This window comes from Saccopteryx bilineata, chromosome 7 (assembly GCF_036850765.1).
Source record: "Saccopteryx bilineata isolate mSacBil1 chromosome 7, mSacBil1_pri_phased_curated, whole genome shotgun sequence".
NCBI classification, from domain to species: Eukaryota; Metazoa; Chordata; class Mammalia; order Chiroptera; family Emballonuridae; genus Saccopteryx; species Saccopteryx bilineata.
This window is the reverse complement of record NC_089496.1, coordinates 87,431,490-87,452,425: the sequence shown is the minus strand read 5'-3', so window position 1 is coordinate 87,452,425 and position 20,936 is coordinate 87,431,490. Positions and strand designations below refer to the sequence as shown.

Below are 20,936 nucleotides of genomic sequence, written 5' to 3'. Positions count from 1 at the left end.
CTGGTTTTGAACTGGCGACCTCGGCCGTCCAGGTAGACAGTTTATCCACTGTGCCACCACAGGTCAGTTGAGAGTAGAGTGGTGCTTTGTGAGGGCGCTCTATCCACCGTGCCACCAGCCAGGGTGCTACATGTATATTTTTTCTACCTCAGTTTGCCATCCCCATTTTTATAAATTACACCAATGACGGCATACTATTCAAACTGTTGTGCACTAAGCCTTTTTTCAATGACCCAGGAAAGAGGGCAACTCAGCAAAAAGTCCAGGTAATCGAGGGTGCTGGAGAAAGCACACTGAATTCACTACTCCTGAGCGGGGGTGGGCCCCAGCACAGCCAGGACTGGTCTAGTGGGGAAGGAAAGAGAGGGAGGTGTACAGGGCTCGCCTGAGTTAGAAGATGAGGAGAGGAAGAGGAAGTACCAGGAGACTGCGTCTGCAGTAATGTGTAAAGGAACTGGCTTCTAAATTATTTTAAACATGTTCCGCAGAAAGAAATATATAAATATTTACATATTCATTTACGTGTTTGTGTGTACATACTTGTCTGTGCTTATTTTTACTGTGTCTAATGTCTGATATTTTCTATTTTATTTTCCTAAAAGAGTGCTGATTACAACGCGTGAAGTAGATTTCATGATGCACTTATGGGTCGTGACCCACAGTTTGGAAGACTGGAAATTAAGGTGTAGCTCTGCTAGTTTGTAGTTACTGTAAAGTAGTCACTATCAGGAAGATTGAAGAATGGCAAGTAGAGGAGTGTGAATAATTAATCATCTGTATAATAGCGAAGGCTCTAAGGATGCTGCCAGGGAATGGATTCAAGGGAGTAAGAGAAGAGAAGGAGACAAATGTCAGGTGGTAAAACTAGATGCAGACAAGGTGACTCAGGGATTTCAGAGTGGCCCTGAGGTCAAGAAGGCAGCCAGTCCCATGCCCGCTGCTGTGCCTGTTGAGTTGCAGGATTAGACAGAAGTGAGGTGGCCAGTGAGTCAGGGCAGCGTGGGTGTGATGTTTATGAACAAAACCAATCTAATTAAGGAAATGCATTCAGTTTAAACAGAAACTGATCTGCACAAGACTAGAGGATTCCACAGGACACAACATAGAGGGAGCAGAGGTGGCGTTGTAGAGCAAGGACTGCTGTCCGTGAGGGAGGGGCTTAGTGACAGGGGAGGCTGAGAGGAGCCCTGTTTGGGGGAGAGTACAAGCCGAAGAAGGAAGGTCCGAGGGTGCCAGGAGAAGGAGAGAAGGGGAGGAGGAAGAGCAGTGTCAGTAAGTCGAGGGCTCAGCACAGTCCGGCCGCAGCTGGGAATGAAGCAGGAGCCGTTCCTCTGCCCGATGGGCTGTAGACCGCTGTCTGTGGCTACATTTCAAAGAGCCCTTGAACTTGGACCAAAAAAGATGATTACATCTTTATTTTCAACTGAAATTTAGCATTTCTAAGGTGTGCATGTTGGGAACAAACCGCTTACTGTTAGCACTACCTGTGACGTGATCAACTGAAGTCACACATTCGTAGCACATTAGATTGTTGCCAATATCAACCAGAAGCAACCAGATTACCAGTGTCTTATGTCACTCATCATACTTCGAAATTATGGTGATTATCATTAGAGTCACTGCTACATTTTGCTAATTAATACATGTTAATAGTCTAGGGTTATATAATAGATAATTTAATATAATAAATTTCATTTAAAGTCCTGGGGATTTAATTTATGCATGGAGAAGAGATTGGAAACTGATGCTGTCATAAGGTCCTTCATCCCTGTGGAGATTTTCCCAGGCCTTAGTGAGTGGAGGTCCTCGCTGGTCGGATCACACACCAGTGTGGAGAGTAGCTAGCTGCACGCTCCCTCCTCCGCCTGACTGCAAAGGGCTGGATCCAGCTGTGTGTGTGTGTGTGTGTGTGTGTGTGTGTGTGTGTGTACTGAACAATAAATACGTGGATGGCCTGGTTCTCTTAAATTTTGCTTTAAATATGTAGAATTTTAACCCATAACTTGGAAATTTCTTATTAACTCGATATATTGTCTTACTGTCATTTCCTGGGATAGGATTCAACTGATATAAAAGTTTGCTTATATACCTTACATTTAGTGCTTGCTTTGGCAGCACATATACTATACCTTATTACATTTAGGATGCTGAGAAGGAAGTCTAAAAACACTGTCTGTCTGTGACTGTTTCCAAGGGCCCGTGTTTCTGGATCACCGGGATGAGCTTGAGGGCACGTACAAGGTTTACTGCCAGAACCACGACGAGGCCACCTCTCTGCTGGAGGTCTATGAGAAGGACGAGAGGGTCCAGAAGCATCTTCAGGACTCGCTGGCAGATCTCAGGTGGGGGTTGTGGCCACTTCGCATCCATCATAGCTCTTCACTTCTGCCTTTTGAATGTCACTCCCATATATATGTCTAGACTTCTTATGCTATCTACTTGTCCAGCTTATTGTAAACTTAAATGATATATAAGGTCTACCGGAAAGTTCTGTCCGTTTCTATCACAAGTTTCGACACGTAAGCACGTTTATTTGGCGCATGTGTGCCTCTCTATTTTTATCACTTAATGTATACATACTGACGTAGCAAATTAACTAAAACAAAGTTGATTCATGTTAGTCTTATGTGTGAAGCGATAGTGTACCCATGGCTACTGATAAAGTTCATTTATGCCACTGTAATTTTTACGAATTTCAACAAGGAAGAAATACTACAGAAGCATGTAGAAATTTATTGAAAGTGTTTGGTGAAGGAATAATACCGACTATCACTTGTTTTTGTCCTTACAAAATTTTTTGAAGGGCAAACAATTCAAAAATGAAGAAGATATCAAACAAGCACTGGTTCAATTTTTTGTATCAAAAGATAAAACATTTTTCAAAAATGGGATATACAAATTGCCCTCACACTGGCAAGAAATCATTAATAATGCTATTATATTATTTAATAAAGTTTATTGACGGTAAGAAAAATTTGTATTTTGTTTTATTCCAAAAACGGACAGAACTTTCCGGTAGACCTTATAGTGTAGGTTCTGTTAGGTAACCTGCCTTTTCCAGTCATATATCAGAGACACCTTAAGTGCCTTCCTGCTTGTACTTTTATCCATTTTGGTCACTTTATATATACATACAGTGTATTAAGTTAGCATTTTCAGGGGAAAAGTAGCCAGGAAGGTAGTTTGGTCCAGTAAACAAGAGCGTAGGTAAAAGAGCAAATTCAGTTATTTGTGACCATGAGGTGAGAATCTCCTGGTCTTAGGGAGGCAGGGTGATGTATGTATCTAAGTAGGTAAAAGCGAAGTTAGGGGCTTACTAACTTGTTAAAATAGAATAGGTATGCTACCATAGACATTCATAATTTCTCTCTTATCCCGTGTGATTTTTGTCTCCCAACTAATAGGCGTTAACGTTCAACTGATATTTCCAAGAAGAATGTGAAAATCAGCATTGTGTCTAATCAGCTGTCTCTTTTCTTTTCATGCTCACTGCCCCGTAGGAGCCTGTACAAGGAATGGTGAGTCCCTGTGCCGCTGCACAAGCTCGTTTCTTTATTTGCTTCCTTTATAGACAGAAATCTAGAAACAGATTTACCTCGCTGTAGTTTTCTCCATAGCACTTACCACCAAACGACACTTTCTTTTTTTTGTATTTTTCTGAAGCTGGAAACGGGGAGAGATAGTCAGACAGACTCCCGCATGCGCCTGACCGAGATCCACCCGGCACGCCCACCAGGGGGCAATGCTCTGCCCCTCCAGGGTGTTGCTCTTCCGTGACCAGAGCCACTCTAGTGCCTGGGGCAGAGGCCAAGGAGCCATCCCCAGTGCCCGGGCCATCTTTGCTCCAATGGAGCCTTGGCTGCGGGAGGGGAAGAGAGAGACAGAGAGGAAGGGGGGGGGTGGGGGTGGAGAAGCAAATGGGCGCCTCTCCTATGTGCCCTGGCCGGGAATCAAACCCGGGTCCCCCACACGCCAGGCCGACGCTCCACCGCTGAGCCAACCGGCCAGGGCTGACACTTTCTATATTTGTTTCTTGGTTGCCAGTCTCCTTCCATCAGGGCAGGGACTCTTGGGTGCCCACTAAATCCCTAGTGCCTGCAACAGTTCCTGGTACTTATTAGGTGCCAGTAACCATGAATGAATGAAAGTGGGAAGCAGATGAAAGGACAGTGCTGTCTTCAGGAATGACAAGTACTATGTGTCGGCCCTGTGTTGGTTGTTGACAGTGGACTAAAGTCTCTGTTTCTTCTTCTCTTATAGGGGATGCACAAATTATATTAACCTGGGCTCCTTCCTCATCAAGCCAGTACAGAGAGTAATGCGTTACCCACTGCTGCTAATGGAGTTGCTGAATTCCACCCCAGAATCCCACCCGGATAAAGTGCCTTTAACCAGTGCAGTCCTTGCAGTCAAGGAAATCAACGTTAACATTAATGAATATAAACGTCGAAAGGATCTGGGTAAGAAAAGCATACTTGCTACAAAGGAGATATGCTTTTGAGAACATTCTTCTCTAAAGAATTATTCTACCAGAGATGAACGAGGCAGATGGTAGGTCATAAGGTTGTGATGAAAAAATGGTAATAGAATTTGGGGGAAATGTGATATGTGAAAGAGCGCAATAATTGGGAATAGACATCTCTGATAAAGCTTATAACGAGAGTCCTTCCCAAGAGATAGGGAGACTGGTGAAAAAATGGCTGGTCAAGAGTTTTCTTCAAGCGCAGGTGATTGCCTCCTCAGCCCATTGAAGGCAGTCCTTTGCAATCTGTGTTTACATTTGTTTGCTCTGCACATCTGGTTGGATATTTTACTTTCTCCACTTAAGTTAGGACCTTTGGTCTTCTCCCAGAAAAGCCTAATGTGCCCACACCTCTGAGTCTCATCAGTCCTGCTTGTGCCCAGTAACCTGCCTCTCTGGTCCGAGCCTCTCCTTTCCTCTCCCAACACTATACAGTCAGTTGTCAAACTGCCCATGAATGAACGGAACCATTTCTTTTCTTTTCTTTTTTTTTTTTAAGATTTTTTATTTATTCATTATGGAGAGGAGAGAGAGAGAGAGAGAGAGAGAGAAGGGGGGAGGAGCAGGAAGCATCAACTCCCATATGTGCTTTGACCAGGCAAGCCCAGGGTTTTGAACCGGCAACCTCAGCATTTCCAGGTTGACGCTTTATCCACTGCGCCACCACAGGTCAGACCCATTTCTTTTCTTTTTGATCAAATATGTTGTCAAGGCTCTAGTTTGAACACTCGAGTAGTATGGTGACCATGCTAAACGGATGCATTATTGATATCCTGAAGGAATCTGTAATAGAGTATATCCTCTTCGCCTGTCTCTCCCCTCTTCTCCCCACTTTACCTAAAACTGTTTTCTTTGCCTTCTATTTCAACCATGTCACCCACGTCCATATGTCATGTTGCTCGTGGCCATGAAAGCTTTCTGGTCATCTAGCCCTCTGTCCTGGTTCATGTTTTTTAGTGTAATGTCATCTTCATCTTCCACAATGATAAAGTGTATCATTTTTCTGTCCCCCCACTTTCCCCTGGAGATTCTTCTACTGCGATCTCCAGTCTTTTCTGAAGATTGTGCCAAATATATGACATGGTGGTTAATCACATAACTCCCGTATAACACGTGACTGTGTGAGATAATTGGATAGAAATATCTCATTTGTATATGAGACCATTTAGGATGATCTTACGAGGCAAATACTGTTACTTTCTACATTTTATTGGAGAAGAAAATGAGGTTCAGAGAAGTTAAGTGACTTAAAGGCCACACTTTGATGAAATGACAGACCCAGGGATTGAAATCCAATTCTTAACTCTTGTCCTTACACCTGCTACCATTCCTCCTCATCTCTAACTGGTCTGTGTACAGTATTTCTCTGCTGTTGAATATTCTATCTGTCCATAAATGGTGATTTGGATTAATAATTTGTCTTTACTCATTATAAGTGCATTGAAATTAGGCAGTAGCTCTAGTTGGGATTGTTAGTCTTGTTCTGTAGCGTGTTTTGTAGTCTATCTATGCTCAGGAAAGATCCTTCTTTCTTTCTTTTTTTTAAGTGAGAGGGGTGATAAGCACACTCCCACATGTGCCCCAACCGGGATCCATCCAGCAACCCCATCTGGGGCTGATGCTCAAGTACTGAGCTATTTTTAGCACCTGAGGCTGATGTGCTTCAATGAAGCTATCCTCAGCGCTGCACTCTGGGGCCACACTTGAACCAATCGAGCCACTGGCTGTGGGAGAGGAAGAGAGAGAGAAGGGGAAGAGGGAAATGGAGGAAAAGCAGATGGTCACTTCTCCTGTGGGCTCTGGCTGGGAATCGAACCCAGGATGTCCATGCAGCAGGCCAATGCTCTATCTACTGAACCACTGGCCTGGGCCAGGAAAGAGCTTTCTTAACTCACCAATTTGACTCATTCCCTAGTCCTCAAATACCGGAAGGGCGATGAAGATAGTCTCATGGAGAAAATTTCTAAACTGAACATCCACTCCATCATCAAGAAATCCAACCGAGTTAGCAGTCACCTGAAGCACCTCACTGGATTTGCTCCACAGGTGAGGGTCCTGCACTGGAAGGTTCAACATGTCTTTGGCAGCTTTTCAGGGCTCCACGGGGCAGCCTGCTTGGTGTCAGTTGGCACAACTCCCTCGTAGTCCCTCCTGGGTGTTTGCTGGCTGGTAGATAAAGGACCTGCAGCTCCTGGGTATGTCAGTCTTCTGTCCATGCCTTGGTGAGGTGCCAGTGTACAAAGGCAAGTCAGAAGGCCAAATCAGTCACTATATACTTATTGTGGTTTTGGACACCCATCTAAGCTTATAATTTATTTAGGGAGATAAAATGAAAATTACAGACCCATTCACCTAGAAGGGATTTAAGAGCTCACCTGAGTTCAATACCATATGTCACACATAAGGGACTTAGTGATTTGAAAAACAATTAATGGACAGTGCTGAGGGTAGATCTGAAGTCTCCAGACTTCATTCATGATACAATGTATACACGATACCAGTCAAGGAAAATGCAAGCTGGCAAAAAGTCAGTTGCTGAGTTCTGCAGTTTGTTTGCTACCTGCTGTAGTTCTTAAGAAAACAGGAGCTCAGTGAGCGTGAGCTGCCTATTGGCAAGAGATTTAATCTAAGCCTTAAGTAAGGAAGGGGACAGGGTAGGCATAGGAAGAGGCGAGGGCAAGGCAGCAACACGGGGGTGAAGTCACAGAATCAGCCAATGTGGCAGGTGCCAGAGAGGATGGTGAAGAGAGCCACCTGGCCAGAGCCCAGGGCCTCCGTCAGGAGCAGAGGCGTAAGCTGTGTGGGCTGGGGCAGAGGGGGCTGGTGTATTTTGGAGATCTCTCAAAGCCATTTAGAAGTGTTTTAATTTCCTCTGATTCAGGAAAACATCAAGAGGTGTTTAAATGTGAACTGAGAAGCAGAATAGAGGCAGAGGTGGAATCAAAGGGACCAGAGGGAAAATGGGCAGATGGAAAGGGGATGACAGGATGGGATCAGAGAATGGAAAGAGATTGGTGAAATTATATATACATAACACAGCATTACAGAGAGCAGAAGAACAAATCCTGGAGGGAGGAGGGGAGGGCATTGGGGGTGGGGGATAGGGGGATGTTGAGGGGGACACGGGGGTGTGTGTATTCGTTGGGACACTTGAATCTATGTAAACACAATAAAATAAAAAAAATTTTAAAAAAAGGTGTTTAAATTTAATTTAGTATGATTCTGGGAAACATCAAAGGTTTAAAATTTAAATAAAAGATGTCCTAAGAAAGATACTTTTGCCAACAGTTAAGGTAGATTGAGGGAGAATTCAGATCTGCTAATAGCTCTTGTTTATTTTGAACAGATAAAAGATGAAGCATTTGAAGAAACAGAAAAGAACTTCCGAATGCAAGAAAGATTGATCAAATCTTTTATCCGAGACCTGTCTCTCTACCTCCAGCATATCCGGGTGAGTGAAGCCGTCGCACTAGTGAGGGTCACATATGGGGTTACTCAGTCCTCTTTCTGTTCATTCTGGATTCAAATGACCATTATGCCATGACATACTTTTATTGGAATTCCTATAGGTTGTATAGTTAATAACCTTTAGAAGGTCAGCACTGTTGTGTTCATTTTAAAGTGGTCCAGCGCTTCCTCCGCCACAATCCTCATCACTATTTTCCCCCTGTATCCAGTTACGGAAGAAGCACTTATCACAGTCCATTTTGTCAAATCATTTTGAAGAGTTCCTATGGAGGTCTTTCTAATAACATTCATTTCCAATTTATTTGGTTGGTCTTCAGAAGGCCTCAGAGGTCATTGGACTGGAGGGCCAGCGGCGCCCAGGGGATCAAGCCTGGGTGTCCTGCCTCATCCCAGGACAGTGCTTCCTCATGAAGTCAGAACCACGACCGGGCTCCGTTCTGTTCATATTTCTCGTTTCTCTCTTCAGTTTATAGAATGGAGTTAACATACAGATATGATGCAACCCTGTCCCTCACATATAAAAATCTCATCCTATGAAAGTTTTCTTAAAAAGAGGTCCTCTGCTTTTAAAAAAAGAATCTTTGCCTGACCAGGCGGTGGCGCAGTGGATAGAGCGTCAGACTGGAATGCGGAAGACCCAGGTTCGAGACCCCGAGGTCACTAGCTTGAGCGCGGGCTCATCTGGTTGGGGCAAAGCTCACCAGCTTGGACCCACCCAAGGTTGCTGGCTCAAGCAAAGGGTTACTCAGTCTGCTGAAGGCCCACGGTCAAGGCACATATGAGAAAGCAATCAATGAACAACTACGGTGTTGCAATGCGCAACGAAAAACTAATGATTGATGCTTCTCATCTCTCCGTTCCTGTCTGTCTGTCCCTGTCTATCCCTCTCTCTGACTCTCTGTCTCTGGGAAAAAAACCCAAGAAATTAAAAAAAAAGAATTTTTTTTTACTAAGTAAATGGTATAAACTTCAAAAGGTACCAAAGGGATAAGTAACAAGTAAAAATAATTATTCTTCCCGCCTGTCTCCTAGTTGTCTTTAATTGAGGCAAGCGCCGTTCATTGGATTCTTCTCTCCTGCCGTGTGTGTGTGTGTGTGTGTGTGTGTGTGTGTGTTACACATTGGTGAGTAGCTTAGGTTTTGCACATAATGGCATCATTTGGGAAGTCAGTCTATACCTGTACGCACAAGAGCTGCCTTACTCTTTTCTTTTTACAACTGCATAATATTTCATTGGATGGATGTGCCATAATATATTTAACTAGTCCCCTATTGATAGTCATTTGGATTTTAGTTACAAAAATGAGAAACATTGGCACAGGAATATCCTTGTAGATGCATAATTTTCTGATTTATGTGAGTATATCTGAAAGCCAGAGTACTCGATTTTTTGATAAATCATGACAGTGTAAATTTTGCTAGATATTGTTGATGTATGTATAAAATATATATTAATGTAGGAAACGGTTTCCCCGTCCCTGGCTAATGCACAGGGTTATCAAAATTAAGGTGTCTTATTTTGTCTAAATGATGGGTATAAACATGCTATTTTAATATAATTAAAAATTTCATTTCTTGTCCTGACCTGTGGTGGTGCAGTGGGATAAAGCGTCGACCTGGAAACGCTGGGGTCACCGGTTCGAAACCCTGAGCTTGCCTGGTCAAGGCACATATGGGAGTTGATGCTTCCTGCTCCTCCCCCCTTCTCTCTCTCTCTCCTCTCTATAATGAATAAATAAAATTAAAAATAATAATAAAAAAAAATTTTTTTTCATTTCTTTGAATGAAAGTTGAGGATATTTTCTTATTTAAGTCACTGTATTTCTTTTTCTGTGATTTGTTTCTATTTGGGGGGTACTTACTTACTGATTTGTTAGTTGGAGAAAATAGCCCTATGTCTGAGATGATGGTTTTCAAATATTTCCCCCAAGTTTGTTGCTTTTGAGTTCACTTAAAGTGTTTTCTCTGTGTATAAAAGTTTCACTTTTGTGTAGTCTGTGAAGTTTTATGACTTGTTAGTTCTGTCTCACTTAAAAAGACCTTTCCTATTCTGCGATAATAAAAACAAATATCTCCCATGTTTTAGTGCCTTTATCGTTTTTTTAAATGTTAGTGTTAATGACTTAGTTAGAATTCACTTTAGTATATCAAGGGTTTTAGGTAGGGATTCACCTTTATTTTTTCACAATTGGCTATCCAGTTGTCACCATTTATTGAGTAGTCCCATTGATTTGAAATGCCCCTACATTTCCTTTAAATATCAAACTCTCTCCCTTCATATGTAAAAACTCTCTACTATACCTTTTAGAAACTAATTTATTAAAAATTAGGGTTTATGAAATTTAAGGAGCACACTGGTTTCAAGTGAGAGATTTGACAAAAAAATATTGGGAGAACCACCACGTATGTTCCCTTGTTTGAGACTTGACTCTATCATTCCTCTACTTGGTACCTCCCCCTATTGGCTGTTTTCTCTCCATGTTTTCTAAATGTATAGCAAGTGTACACCAAGACCCCACCTCTTAAAAGGCTCATCTGCATAGCAGTGGGTGGTAGCATTTTGAGGTGGGACACAAGTAACATTGACAACCATTTGAAGGGCAGATCAGATTGGTTCGGACTACTAACAGTGGAAGTTGAAGGAGAAAATGTTGAACAGTTTCATCACTGACATAAAATGAAAAGGCCCTGCCAGTAATAACATTAGATAATAGATTGGCTGATAGAAAGAGCCAGCGAGAACATAAGCTGAGGGTCACTGACAGTGTAATTTGGTCTCTACATTGACATATGGACTGATATATTGCGACTTCAACATTCCTTTAAAAGAATAAGTGGAAGCCTTGGCCGGATGGCTCAGTTGGTTAGAGCATCATCCCGAAGCACAGAATGTTGCAGGTTCGATCCCTGGTCAGGGCACATACAAGAACAGATCAATATTCCTGTCTCTTTCTCTCTCTCCCCTCTCTCCATTCCTCTCTCCCTAAAATCAAGAAATAAAATTAAGTACAATTTAAAAAAGTAGAAGAATAAGGGGACATCATGTTTCACATTAATTCTCCCACTTGGGGGAAATTAGAAAGCTTTCCCACTTTGCCTTTTCAATGGAACACTGACTTTATGTGTACAGACAGAGGACTTACAGACAAGCGGTCTAAAATATGGTAAAATGAAATATCAAACCAATGGATGAAGCACTGAGATTTTTGTTTCAGGGACTTCATTTACCCTTGATATATATTAATAGACTTTTAGATTTTATTTGGGTTAACATCAAAACAATAAGGTTTCCCTGAACTCAAGTAAAGAAGGCAGAAGTTCAGCATTCTTTCAAGTAGCCAAAGAGAATCAGCTTGGGATTTAAAAGTTGTCGGGACCGCCAGGAGGTATTTGCTAGGCATTGTTATTTTTTTCATTTTTTCAGCATCTTTATAATTAAGTCCTGCCTCCACGTTAGTAAATTGTATTGTGTGTAAGGTGGTGTTTTAGCAAGAGCAATCAGGAGTGCTGAGGCCGAGTGTGGAGAGCAAGGCTGTCATTACCCACAGGGCAGGGACAGTTGTTTGTGAGAAGGTGACAGCTTGGGCTAAGACTTGAGAGCAGGGTGATTGTTTATTATTATAATCCTGCAGGAATCTTCTTGACTCTAATTCAGCAATTTACTTTTTGATGCATTCAGAAACCTCAAATTAGGGACATAGAGAAATGCTAAAGGGATGATAAAAGCTGTCACCAATTTTTCCGTAATTAAAAGTTTTTTCATGTGCTCGTAAACCATAGTTCATGAGAGGATGCTTGAAGTGCTACACGATACAGAAAATTTTTAATTCTGGAGCCCTTTTGTCCCAACTGCTCTCTAGGACGGATGAAAGCTAGAGCATTCTGTTTGAGCTCGTTTGTGTTTGTTTCTGCCTGGCTCCAGGAATCAGCCTGCGTCAAAGTGGTGGCCGCTGTGAGCATGTGGGATGTGTGCGTGGAGAAGGGACACAAGGACCTGGAACAGTTCGAGAAGGTGCATCGCTACATCAGTGACCAGCTCTTCACAAGTTTTGTAAGTGACTGTCTTCAACACACTTGTCATGGGTGGCTCCTCTTCCTGGGCTCTTTCTGACATCTGGCTCATGGAAAAGGAAACTCCACAAAACATGCTCTGCATCAGAGTCCTGGCCATCCTCTAGGAAACTTCTGTCAGGATTTTATATTCAAACAGGACTTTCAGTAAGTTAAAGGGACAGGTAGGACCTATTTGTATTCATACAAATAACTTAAAAAGGAACGTTTGACCTGGAAATGCTGAGGTCGCCGGTTCAAAACCCTGGGCTTGCCTGGTCAAGGCACATATGGGAGTTGATGCTTCCAGCTCCTCCCTCCTTCTCTCTCTCTGTCTCTCTCCTCTTTCTCTCTCTCTCTCTCTCTCTCCTCTCTAAAAATGAATAAAATAAAAAAATTAATTAATTAATTTTAAAAAAAGGAATGTTTGAGCCTGACCAGGAGGTGGCGCAGTGGATAGAGCATCAGACCCAGGTTTGAGACCCCAAGGTCGCCAGTTTGAGCACGGGCTCATCTGGTTTGAGCAAGACTCACCAGCTTGAGCCTAAGGTCGCTGGCTCGAGCAAGGGGTCACTCAGTCTGCTGTAGCCCCCTGGTTGAGGCAGGTATGAGAAAGCAATCAATGAACAACTAAGCAGACTAAGGCGCCTCAACAAAGAATTGATACTTCTCATCTCTCTCCTTTCCTGTCTGTCTGTCCCTATCTGACTCTGTCTCTGTCACACACACAAAAAAAAGCAACGTTTTGGAATTAAGAGGTTAACAAATAGATCTTTGAGATTGTACAAACTAAAGAAGTACTGAAGGCCAAATTGTTGGGAAATTCTAAATAGATACGCAGTTGACCCTTGGACAACACAGGTTTGAAATACACGGGTCCACTTATACACAGACTTTTCTCTTTTTTCTTTTAAATTTTTTTTTTTATTTGAGGGAGGGAGAAAGAGAAAAAGAGAAAAGAGAGATGAGAAGCACCAACTTGTAGTTGCTTCATTTTGGTTGTACATTGATTGCTTCTCATATGTGCCTTGACTGGGGTGCTCAAGCCGAGCCAGTGACCCCACACTCAAGCCAGCGACCTAGGGGTTTCAAACTAGGGACCTCAGCATTCTGGGTCAACACTCTATCCACTGCATCAACACTGGTTAGGCCAGACTTTTTTCAATAAATCCTATCAATGTATTTGATTTTTCTTATGATTTTCTTAACATTTTTTCTCTATCTTACGTTATTGTAAGAATACAGATTGTATTACATATAACATACAAAGTATGTGTTAATTGACTGTTGGTATGGCTTCTAGTCAATAGTAGGCTTTTAATAGTACAGTTTTGGGGGAGTCAAAAGTTATACATGGATTTTCAACTGTACAGGAAGTCGGTACCCCTAACCCCTGCGTGGTTCACGAGTCAAGTGTATGCGGTATTTGTTTGGTCCCAAGTAGGAGGACATTGGTGGGGTTGATAGTATCTTATAGATACCTGAATGGCTTGAAGCTGAAGAAAACATGCACTCAGGACCTGACAGGTGACCTAACATTAGCATTTTAAAAAATAACTAAGTTCCTATTTATGTTTTTTATGTGTCGATACCGTGCCCTCAATGTCTGTCCCACTGGAAAGAATTAAAGAGAAAAATCCTTTGAAAAATGAAAACAGATATTACCAACTAGCCGTGTTCAGAAAAGGTGTGAGAAAGTTTCTCTAGCCTTGGTTTATGTAACAACTAAATCTAATTCAAGCTACAGAGACATCTGTGCATAGGAAGTGATACCAGACAGACTGTTACATCTGGGTTGTAATGCAATCATAATTTTTTTTTCCTTCAAGAGAGCGAGAGAGACAGACAGGAAGAGAGAGAGATGAAAAGCATCAATTTGTAGTTGCAGTATTTTAGTTGTTCTTTGATTGCTTTCTCATATTTACCTTGACGAGGGGGTGGGGCTACAGCCAAGCCAGTGACCTCTTGCTCAAGTCAGAGACCTTGGGCTCAAGCCAGCTACATGGGGTCACATCTGTGATCCCACACTCAAGCCAGCGACCTTGGGGTTTTGAACCTGGGTCTTCAGTATCCCAGGTTGACGAGTATCCACTGCGCCACCGCCTGGTCAGCCATTGCAACCATCATATTAATGTGTGTGGTTTAGCATTTGTTACCAATTGCATAGCTAAGGAGATATTAGCATATTTTATTTATTTATTTTATTTTTATTATTATTATTATTATTATTATTTTGTAATTTTCCGAAGCTGGAAACGGGGATAGACAGTCAGACAGACTCCCGCAGGCGCCCAACCGGGATCCACCCGGCACGCCCACCAGTGGCGATGCTCTGCCCCTCCAGGGTGTCGCTCTGCTGCAACCAGAGCCACTCTAGCGCCTGGGGCAGAGGCCAAGGAGCCATCCCCAGCGCCCGGGCCATCTCTGCTCCAATGGAGCCTTGGCTGCGGGAGGGGAAGAGAGAGACAGAGAGGAAGGAGGGGGGGGTGGAGAAGCAAATGGGCACTTCTCCTATGTGCCCTGGCCGGGAATCGAACCCGGGTCCCCCGCACTCCAGGCCGACGCTCTACCGCTGAGCCAACCGGCCAGGGCGTATTAGCATATTTTATAAACTCTGGTGTGAGCAAATTGTTGGGTGAAAAGTTGTAAATTGAGCAGTTTTGTGGAGTAGGTACATGCCCCTGGTATCAGGTAAGTAGGACACTGTTGGGTCATGGTCACCTGTGTGCTCTAGGAATAAAGCCGGTGGTACAGGACATAACAAAATGAGCCTGAAGAGTATTTTAGAAAATAACAACCACGGACTACTGAGCAATGCGCCTTTCTTCTCCCTACAGAAGGAGAGGACTGAGCGGCTTGTCATCTCCCCCCTGAATCAGTTGCTGAGCATGTTTACAGGGCCCCACAAGCTGGTGCAGAAGCGCTTCGACAAGCTGCTGGACTTCTATAACTGTACGGAGCGGGCGGAGAAGCTCAAGGACAAGAAGACCCTGGAGGAGCTGCAGTCGGCCCGGAACAACTACGAGGCCCTGAATGCGCAGCTGCTGGACGAGCTGCCCAAGTTCCACCAGTACGCGCAGAGCCTCTTCACCAACTGCATCCACGGCTACGCCGAGGCGCACTGCGACTTCGTGCGCCAGGCCCTGGAGCAGCTGCAGCCCCTGCTCTCGGTGAGTCCCTTGTTCCCCCTGCGGAGAGTTCCTCCCCGGTAGTTCCCCTGCTTTTTTTCTGGAAAGGCACAGTAGGGTTGTTTGAGACATTATGCGAACTAGGTAGATGAACTGTGTTATTAGGTCAAGCCCGGTAGGAATTGGATTCTTGATCCCTTGATGGTGCCGTGAAGCCCAGGGCTTGTAACGGCCCTCCGCCCTGCACAGGCCCCAGGAGAGTCGGCCAGGTGCTCGGACCGGGCTGCCGCGCTGGTAGCTTACACGGAGTGACTGCCGCTGAACTTCAGCTCACAGTGGCTTCATGAGGCTGCCCGTCCTGGGATCTTTCACGCGTGTTCTCGTCTTTCCTCTATCTCCGCGCTTCCCACGGACTCCAGTTACTCAAAGTCGCCGGCCGGGAGGGGAATTTGATTGCCGTCTTCCATGAAGAGCACAGCCGAGTTCTGCAGCAACTCCAAGTTTTCACCTTCTTCCCAGAGACTCTCCCAGCGAGCAGGAGGCCGTTTGAGAGGAGGACCGTGGACCGCCAGTCTGCTCGGAAGCCGCTCCTGGGCCTGGTGAGTCCAGAGCTAGAGAAGGGGCCCAGGGCCTAGTGTGGGAAGGTGAGCCATGGAGCGAGGCCACCTGGGCGCAGATCCCAGCACAGACGCTTCACTCACCGTGTGTCTTTGAGCAAGGACCTTACGCTCCGTGCCTTGGCTTCTTTGTCTTTAGAACACAGGTGATAATTACGCCTGCATCATAGAGGTATAATGAGGTTTAATTGAGTTCATATATGCAAAGCACTCAGAAATTGCCTGGCAATTACTAAGCACTCTATAAGTAAGCTGTTGTCATTGTTATTTTTAATATTGATGGATCCAGCTCTGTCTCTACAGATTAGCGATTTAATAGCAGTTTAAATACTTCACAGTAAATGGAGACTAAAGGTTGTTGAGTTCCCATCTGTTAGGCTCATCCACCAAATATTCACTGTTACTGAGCATCACCTACCACAGATGTGCCTGCTGGGGCCACCTATGGTTCCCTCGCACTTGATGGGGACTTCCAAATGGCTCTGAAAGCATTTTTGGATTTTAGTCTAGACAGTAAAAGGAGTTAGGAAAGTGTTAGTATTTTGATTAAATGAATGAAGGGGACTGACTTAAGGGTGTGTTCATTCTGCCACGCCTCCCTGTTTTTGATCAGGTATTAGAAGAGGTAATTATCTGATCTACTGACAGACAATTCATGGCTGACTACTTTTTTACCTGGACTTGTATGTATTTTTAAATGCAATTCCTCCATATTTTGAAACCTTTGGTAAAATATGCCAGATGACATCAGGTCATAATCTGAAAGACTGAGACTGCCTTTGTTTATAGTATTTTTGCCCCATGTAATCTCATAGACATTCATTGATATTACCTTACAAGGGAGAATCAAATTTATTATTTTTTTACTTTATCTTATTTTTATGATTATTATTGGTTTTTATAGATGGGGAAGGTCAGCATGAGGAAAGTCTCAGTTGTTTAGCTTCATAGAGCAAACTACAAGAAGAAGACCTAGTTAATTTTAACCACATTTTTGTATAACAAGGTAACAGGGTACAACTGTGTGTTTTTTCTTAACAGCTACAAAGGCACCAAAGCGTGACCTAAGAGATCATGATTTGTACCCAGCCGCCTGAGGGCTCAGGCACAGGCACGTCTGGTAGCGAGCAGCTGGTTGTCATGGCCCCATCTCTAGACTCTGGCGGTGTTAGGATTCAATATGGCAGCTGGGGTGGGGAGGGCTTTCATCGATGGTATGGATTTCTTGCATTGCCTTTCAGCCAAGTTACCTGCTGCAGTCGGAAGAGCTCCGGGCCTCTCTTCTGGCGAGGTACCCCCCGGAAAAACTCTTCCAGGCAGACCGGAACTTCAATGCTGCCCAAGACCTGGATGTCTCTCTTCTGGAAGGTGACCTGGTGGGCGTGATCAAAAAGAAGGACCCCATGGGCAGTCAGAACCGCTGGCTGATTGACAATGGAGGTAAGAGTGTGGGCATCAGGTTACTGTAACTCTAAGTGAGGAAGATTTGGGCTGCACCTGAATCCTGGCCAGGCCAGGAAAAAAAATATGAGAGCCTTTGATTAAAGGGAAATGTAACCTTGAAAGTTTTTTTTTTTTTTTACAGAGGCAGAGATAGACAGGGACAGACAGACAGGAATGGAGAGAGATGAGAAGCATCAATCATCAGTTTCTCGTTGCGCATTGCAACTTCTTAGTTGTTCATTGATTGCTTTCTCACATGTGCCTTAACCGTGGGCCTTCAGCAGACCGAGCAACCCCCTGCTGGAGCCAGGGACCTTGGGTCTAAGCTGGTGAGCTCTTTGCTCAAGCCAGATGAGCCCGCGCTCAAGCTGGCGACCTCGGGGTCTCGAACCTGGGTCCTTCCGCATCCCAGTCCGAGGCTCTATCCACTGCGCCACCACCTGGTCAGGCCCTTGAAAGTTTTATTCATCGCTAGAGAGTGAGTGTAATGCCCAAGTCATCACTGAAACAAAACCTGTCTTCAGTTTTGTTTCTGTTTTTTACAAATTCCAGAGGGATTCTGTTTCTTCCCTTGCAAGATCTGCCCACGTCTTCCAGCTCCTACAGGCGGCGGGTGCTGCCTGGTGGGGACTGTGCCCTCACGTCCTGGTCTGAGCAAACCACACCAAGAGCTGCCCTCTTCCATGTTCTGTGAATGTGTTTTACGAGTGTGCAAATTTAAAACCTGTAAGAGAGAGCCTGACCAGGCGGTGGCACAGTGGATAGAGCGTCGGACTGGGATGCCAAGGACCCAGATTTGAGACCCCGAGGTTGCCAGCTTGAGCGCAGGCTCATCTGGTTTGAGCAAAAAGCTCACCAGCTTGGACCCAAAGTCGGTGGCTCGAGCAAGGGGTTACTCGGTCTGCTGAAGGCCCACGGTCAAGGCACATATGAGAAAGCAATTAGTGAACAACTAAGGTGTCACAACGAAAAACTGATGATTGATGCTTCTCATCTCTCTCCATTCCTGTCTGTCTGTCCCTATCTATCCCTCTCTCTGACTCTCTCTCTGTCCCTAAAAAAAAAAAACTGTAGGAAAGAGGTTTTTGTTTGCTTTTTGAGATTTTTTTTTCCCCTATAACAATATGACCTCATGACCATTCAGGGAATGACCTTTAAACAGCCCATAGCTTTTTTTGTCTTGTGGGGGGCATGAGGAAGATGTACAGAATATAGAGAAAAGTGCGAAGAATAATACTGATCCATAATCCTTTTCCCACATTTCCAAAATCTCAAAAGCTGGGAAAAATCGAAGTTTTTATTTTTTTCAGAACTTGTTTGCCAAAACCTGCCTAATCTGAACTTATTTGGTGGCAAAAAAGTGAATATGATTATATGAGGCTATTTATACTTGTTACTGGTCCTTTGTGAAGAGTCAGATTTTGTTACAGAAATATTAATGGATTTTAATATGGGGTACTGACCCTGTTCAGCATATTATGAAATATACAGTATATATAAATTCCAAAACACATCTGGTCCTAAGCATTTTAGATATGGATTGTGGGCATATAGAATAAATATCTATGTTCTCATTGACCGGAACTGAACAACATTTTAGCATTTCTCAATTTCTTTAAAAGTATTTGTGGATTTTTTTTTCTCCCCCTATTCCTGCTTACGAAAAATATAGAGATTGGAATGGGAAAGGAAGGTCAAAGGCTGGGGCCTTCCAGGGTGATGGACAGGTGAGACACTGAGGGGTTCATGGACAGAGGAACTCCTTGTAAAGATCCAAGTTGTTCAAAGGGTTCCATCATCCTTGGGGTTTGTAGTCAATCAACCCGGATGAACAGAGTGGTAGCAAGAAGCCCACAGTATCACGATCAGCTGTGAGACTCTCTGATCCTCGCCATCTGCCCAGGGGACCCCTTCCCATCGTTCAGCAGGTAGAACCTAGTGTGCCAGCCTGGCTTCAGCTACAAGGAACACGTGGAAGGTCAAGACAGATGGCTGTTGCTCACTTGGGGTACATACTCCGGGTCTCTGCCTGGACAGATATTTCTTTCTTAGTATTACACAACAGTGGCTGGCACGGAATTTCTAGCAGACTGGCACTGGTCCTCAGACCTGTGGTTGAAAAACACTGTTAGACATTTTCCTATGGACTGGGGCTCTCAATTCCTGGTTTATGCTTTAGAGCTTTAGTTCAGGGCACTCTGTCGTCATCTCGGGCAGCGTGTGGAAGTGACAGGCACTGTGCATGTGTTATGTGTGTGTCTCGTGGGTGTCAACAGCGCCCCACTTGACTCCTCACAGCAGTCCACCGCATTGCTCCAGACACGGAGACTCGAGTGTCGTGATGAAAGCAGGCAGGGAGGCACACCTGAGGGGCCTGCCGCGGGGAGGGTGGTTCTCAGCTCCCTCCCCACCACACTGTTTGAACACACCCGCCATTAAGTCCTCCCTCCGTCTCTTTTCCATGATCTCCGTATCCTGTTAAACCGCCCTCCTGTGCTCCTCCAGCTGGGCCTTTCATTACTGTTCCCTTGACTCCACAAGGCCTCCTATCACTCCTCTGTTCTGAGGTTGTGACAGGAATGGACTGGCAGTCACGGCGTGCCGTCTCCACCCACCCACATTGCATCCAGGGATTGAATGTCTAACCTGGGTTGTCACTGGGCATCTTATTTTGTGTCTTTTAAACCATAGTTTCTTCTCTGTTGACTCCCCCTCTCCCCTGCGCCTTCTGCTAAAGGCTCTTCATGTGTGTTTTTCCTCCCCACAGTCACCAAAGGCTTTGTGTACAGCTCCTTCCTGAAGCCGTACAACGCACGGCGCAGCCACTCGGACGCCTCCGTGGGCAGCCACTCCTCCACTGAGTCCGAGCACAGCGGCTCCTCCCCCAGGGGCCCCCCGCAGAACAGCAACAGCCCCTTGACCTTCAACCCCAGCAGCATGGCTGTGTCCTTTACCTCGGGGCCTTGCCAGAAGCAGCTTCAAGATAGATCTTCATTGAGGGAACTTGACCAAGAAACTCTCAGCACTTCCTTAAACACGGGCAGTTCGGAGAGTGGTCCTCCCAGCTGCCTGGCAGTCCCGCACCCCACCTCCCAGGCCAGGTCCTGGGACTGCGCAGATGTGGCCCGAGACAATGACCAGCCTGCCCCCACCCTGAGGAGCTCCCGAAACCCCAGGCATCCAGAAGTGGCCAGTTGCTCCATACCAGAGCGAGACGGGCAGGGTAAAGACCTCGGGAAAGGATGTGCGAGAACAGCTCCGTCTCTGGAAGACAAAAACGAGGATGCAGAGAGCAGTGAGGCAGAAGGCAACCAGGTGAGCGCGCCTGCTCCCATGCAGAACAGGTGGTGGGCGTGTTGAGGGTGCATGAAATGCTTCCAGGAGCTGGAGGGGGGGCGGTGTTGGGGGCTCGCCAGGACCCGGGGTGTGGTCTGCAGATGGGCTCACAGACGACGTTGTAAAGCACACGTGGAAACTCACTATGGGGAGTGTGGTCACCTCAGCACCTCGGGGCCCCTTCTGTGTCTGACTCCCCCCGGGCTGTTTCTGAGCCCCTTCTCCGTGTCATTGGGCATTTACAAGGTGTTATGATGAAACCTTTTCCCACTCTTCTAATCAACTAATTCCCTAGTTGTATAAAGTCTCCTGTTCAACCCATTATTTAGTTTTTATTCAAGTACTGTATTTTTAGGTCTAGATTTTAGAAAT

At 44.9% G+C, this 20,936-nt stretch overlaps 1 protein-coding gene across 2 annotated transcripts in view; it reads left to right on the top strand.

The window, feature by feature from the left end:
• Window positions 1–20,936, top strand: part of DNMBP (dynamin binding protein) — a 118,962-nt gene that overhangs the window by 95,156 nt on the left and 2,870 nt on the right. For both annotated transcript variants that reach the window (XM_066240517.1, XM_066240518.1), the window contains 10 exons: window positions 2,195–2,342; window positions 3,501–3,518; window positions 4,261–4,460; window positions 6,438–6,568; window positions 7,869–7,973; window positions 11,913–12,041; window positions 14,878–15,210; window positions 15,588–15,767; window positions 17,027–17,225; window positions 19,996–20,543. In XM_066240517.1, the coding sequence (XP_066096614.1) occupies window positions 2,195–2,342; window positions 3,501–3,518; window positions 4,261–4,460; window positions 6,438–6,568; window positions 7,869–7,973; window positions 11,913–12,041; window positions 14,878–15,210; window positions 15,588–15,767; window positions 17,027–17,225; window positions 19,996–20,543 (1,991 nt within the window). The remainder of the gene's footprint in view (window positions 1–2,194; window positions 2,343–3,500; window positions 3,519–4,260; window positions 4,461–6,437; window positions 6,569–7,868; window positions 7,974–11,912; window positions 12,042–14,877; window positions 15,211–15,587; window positions 15,768–17,026; window positions 17,226–19,995; window positions 20,544–20,936) is intronic.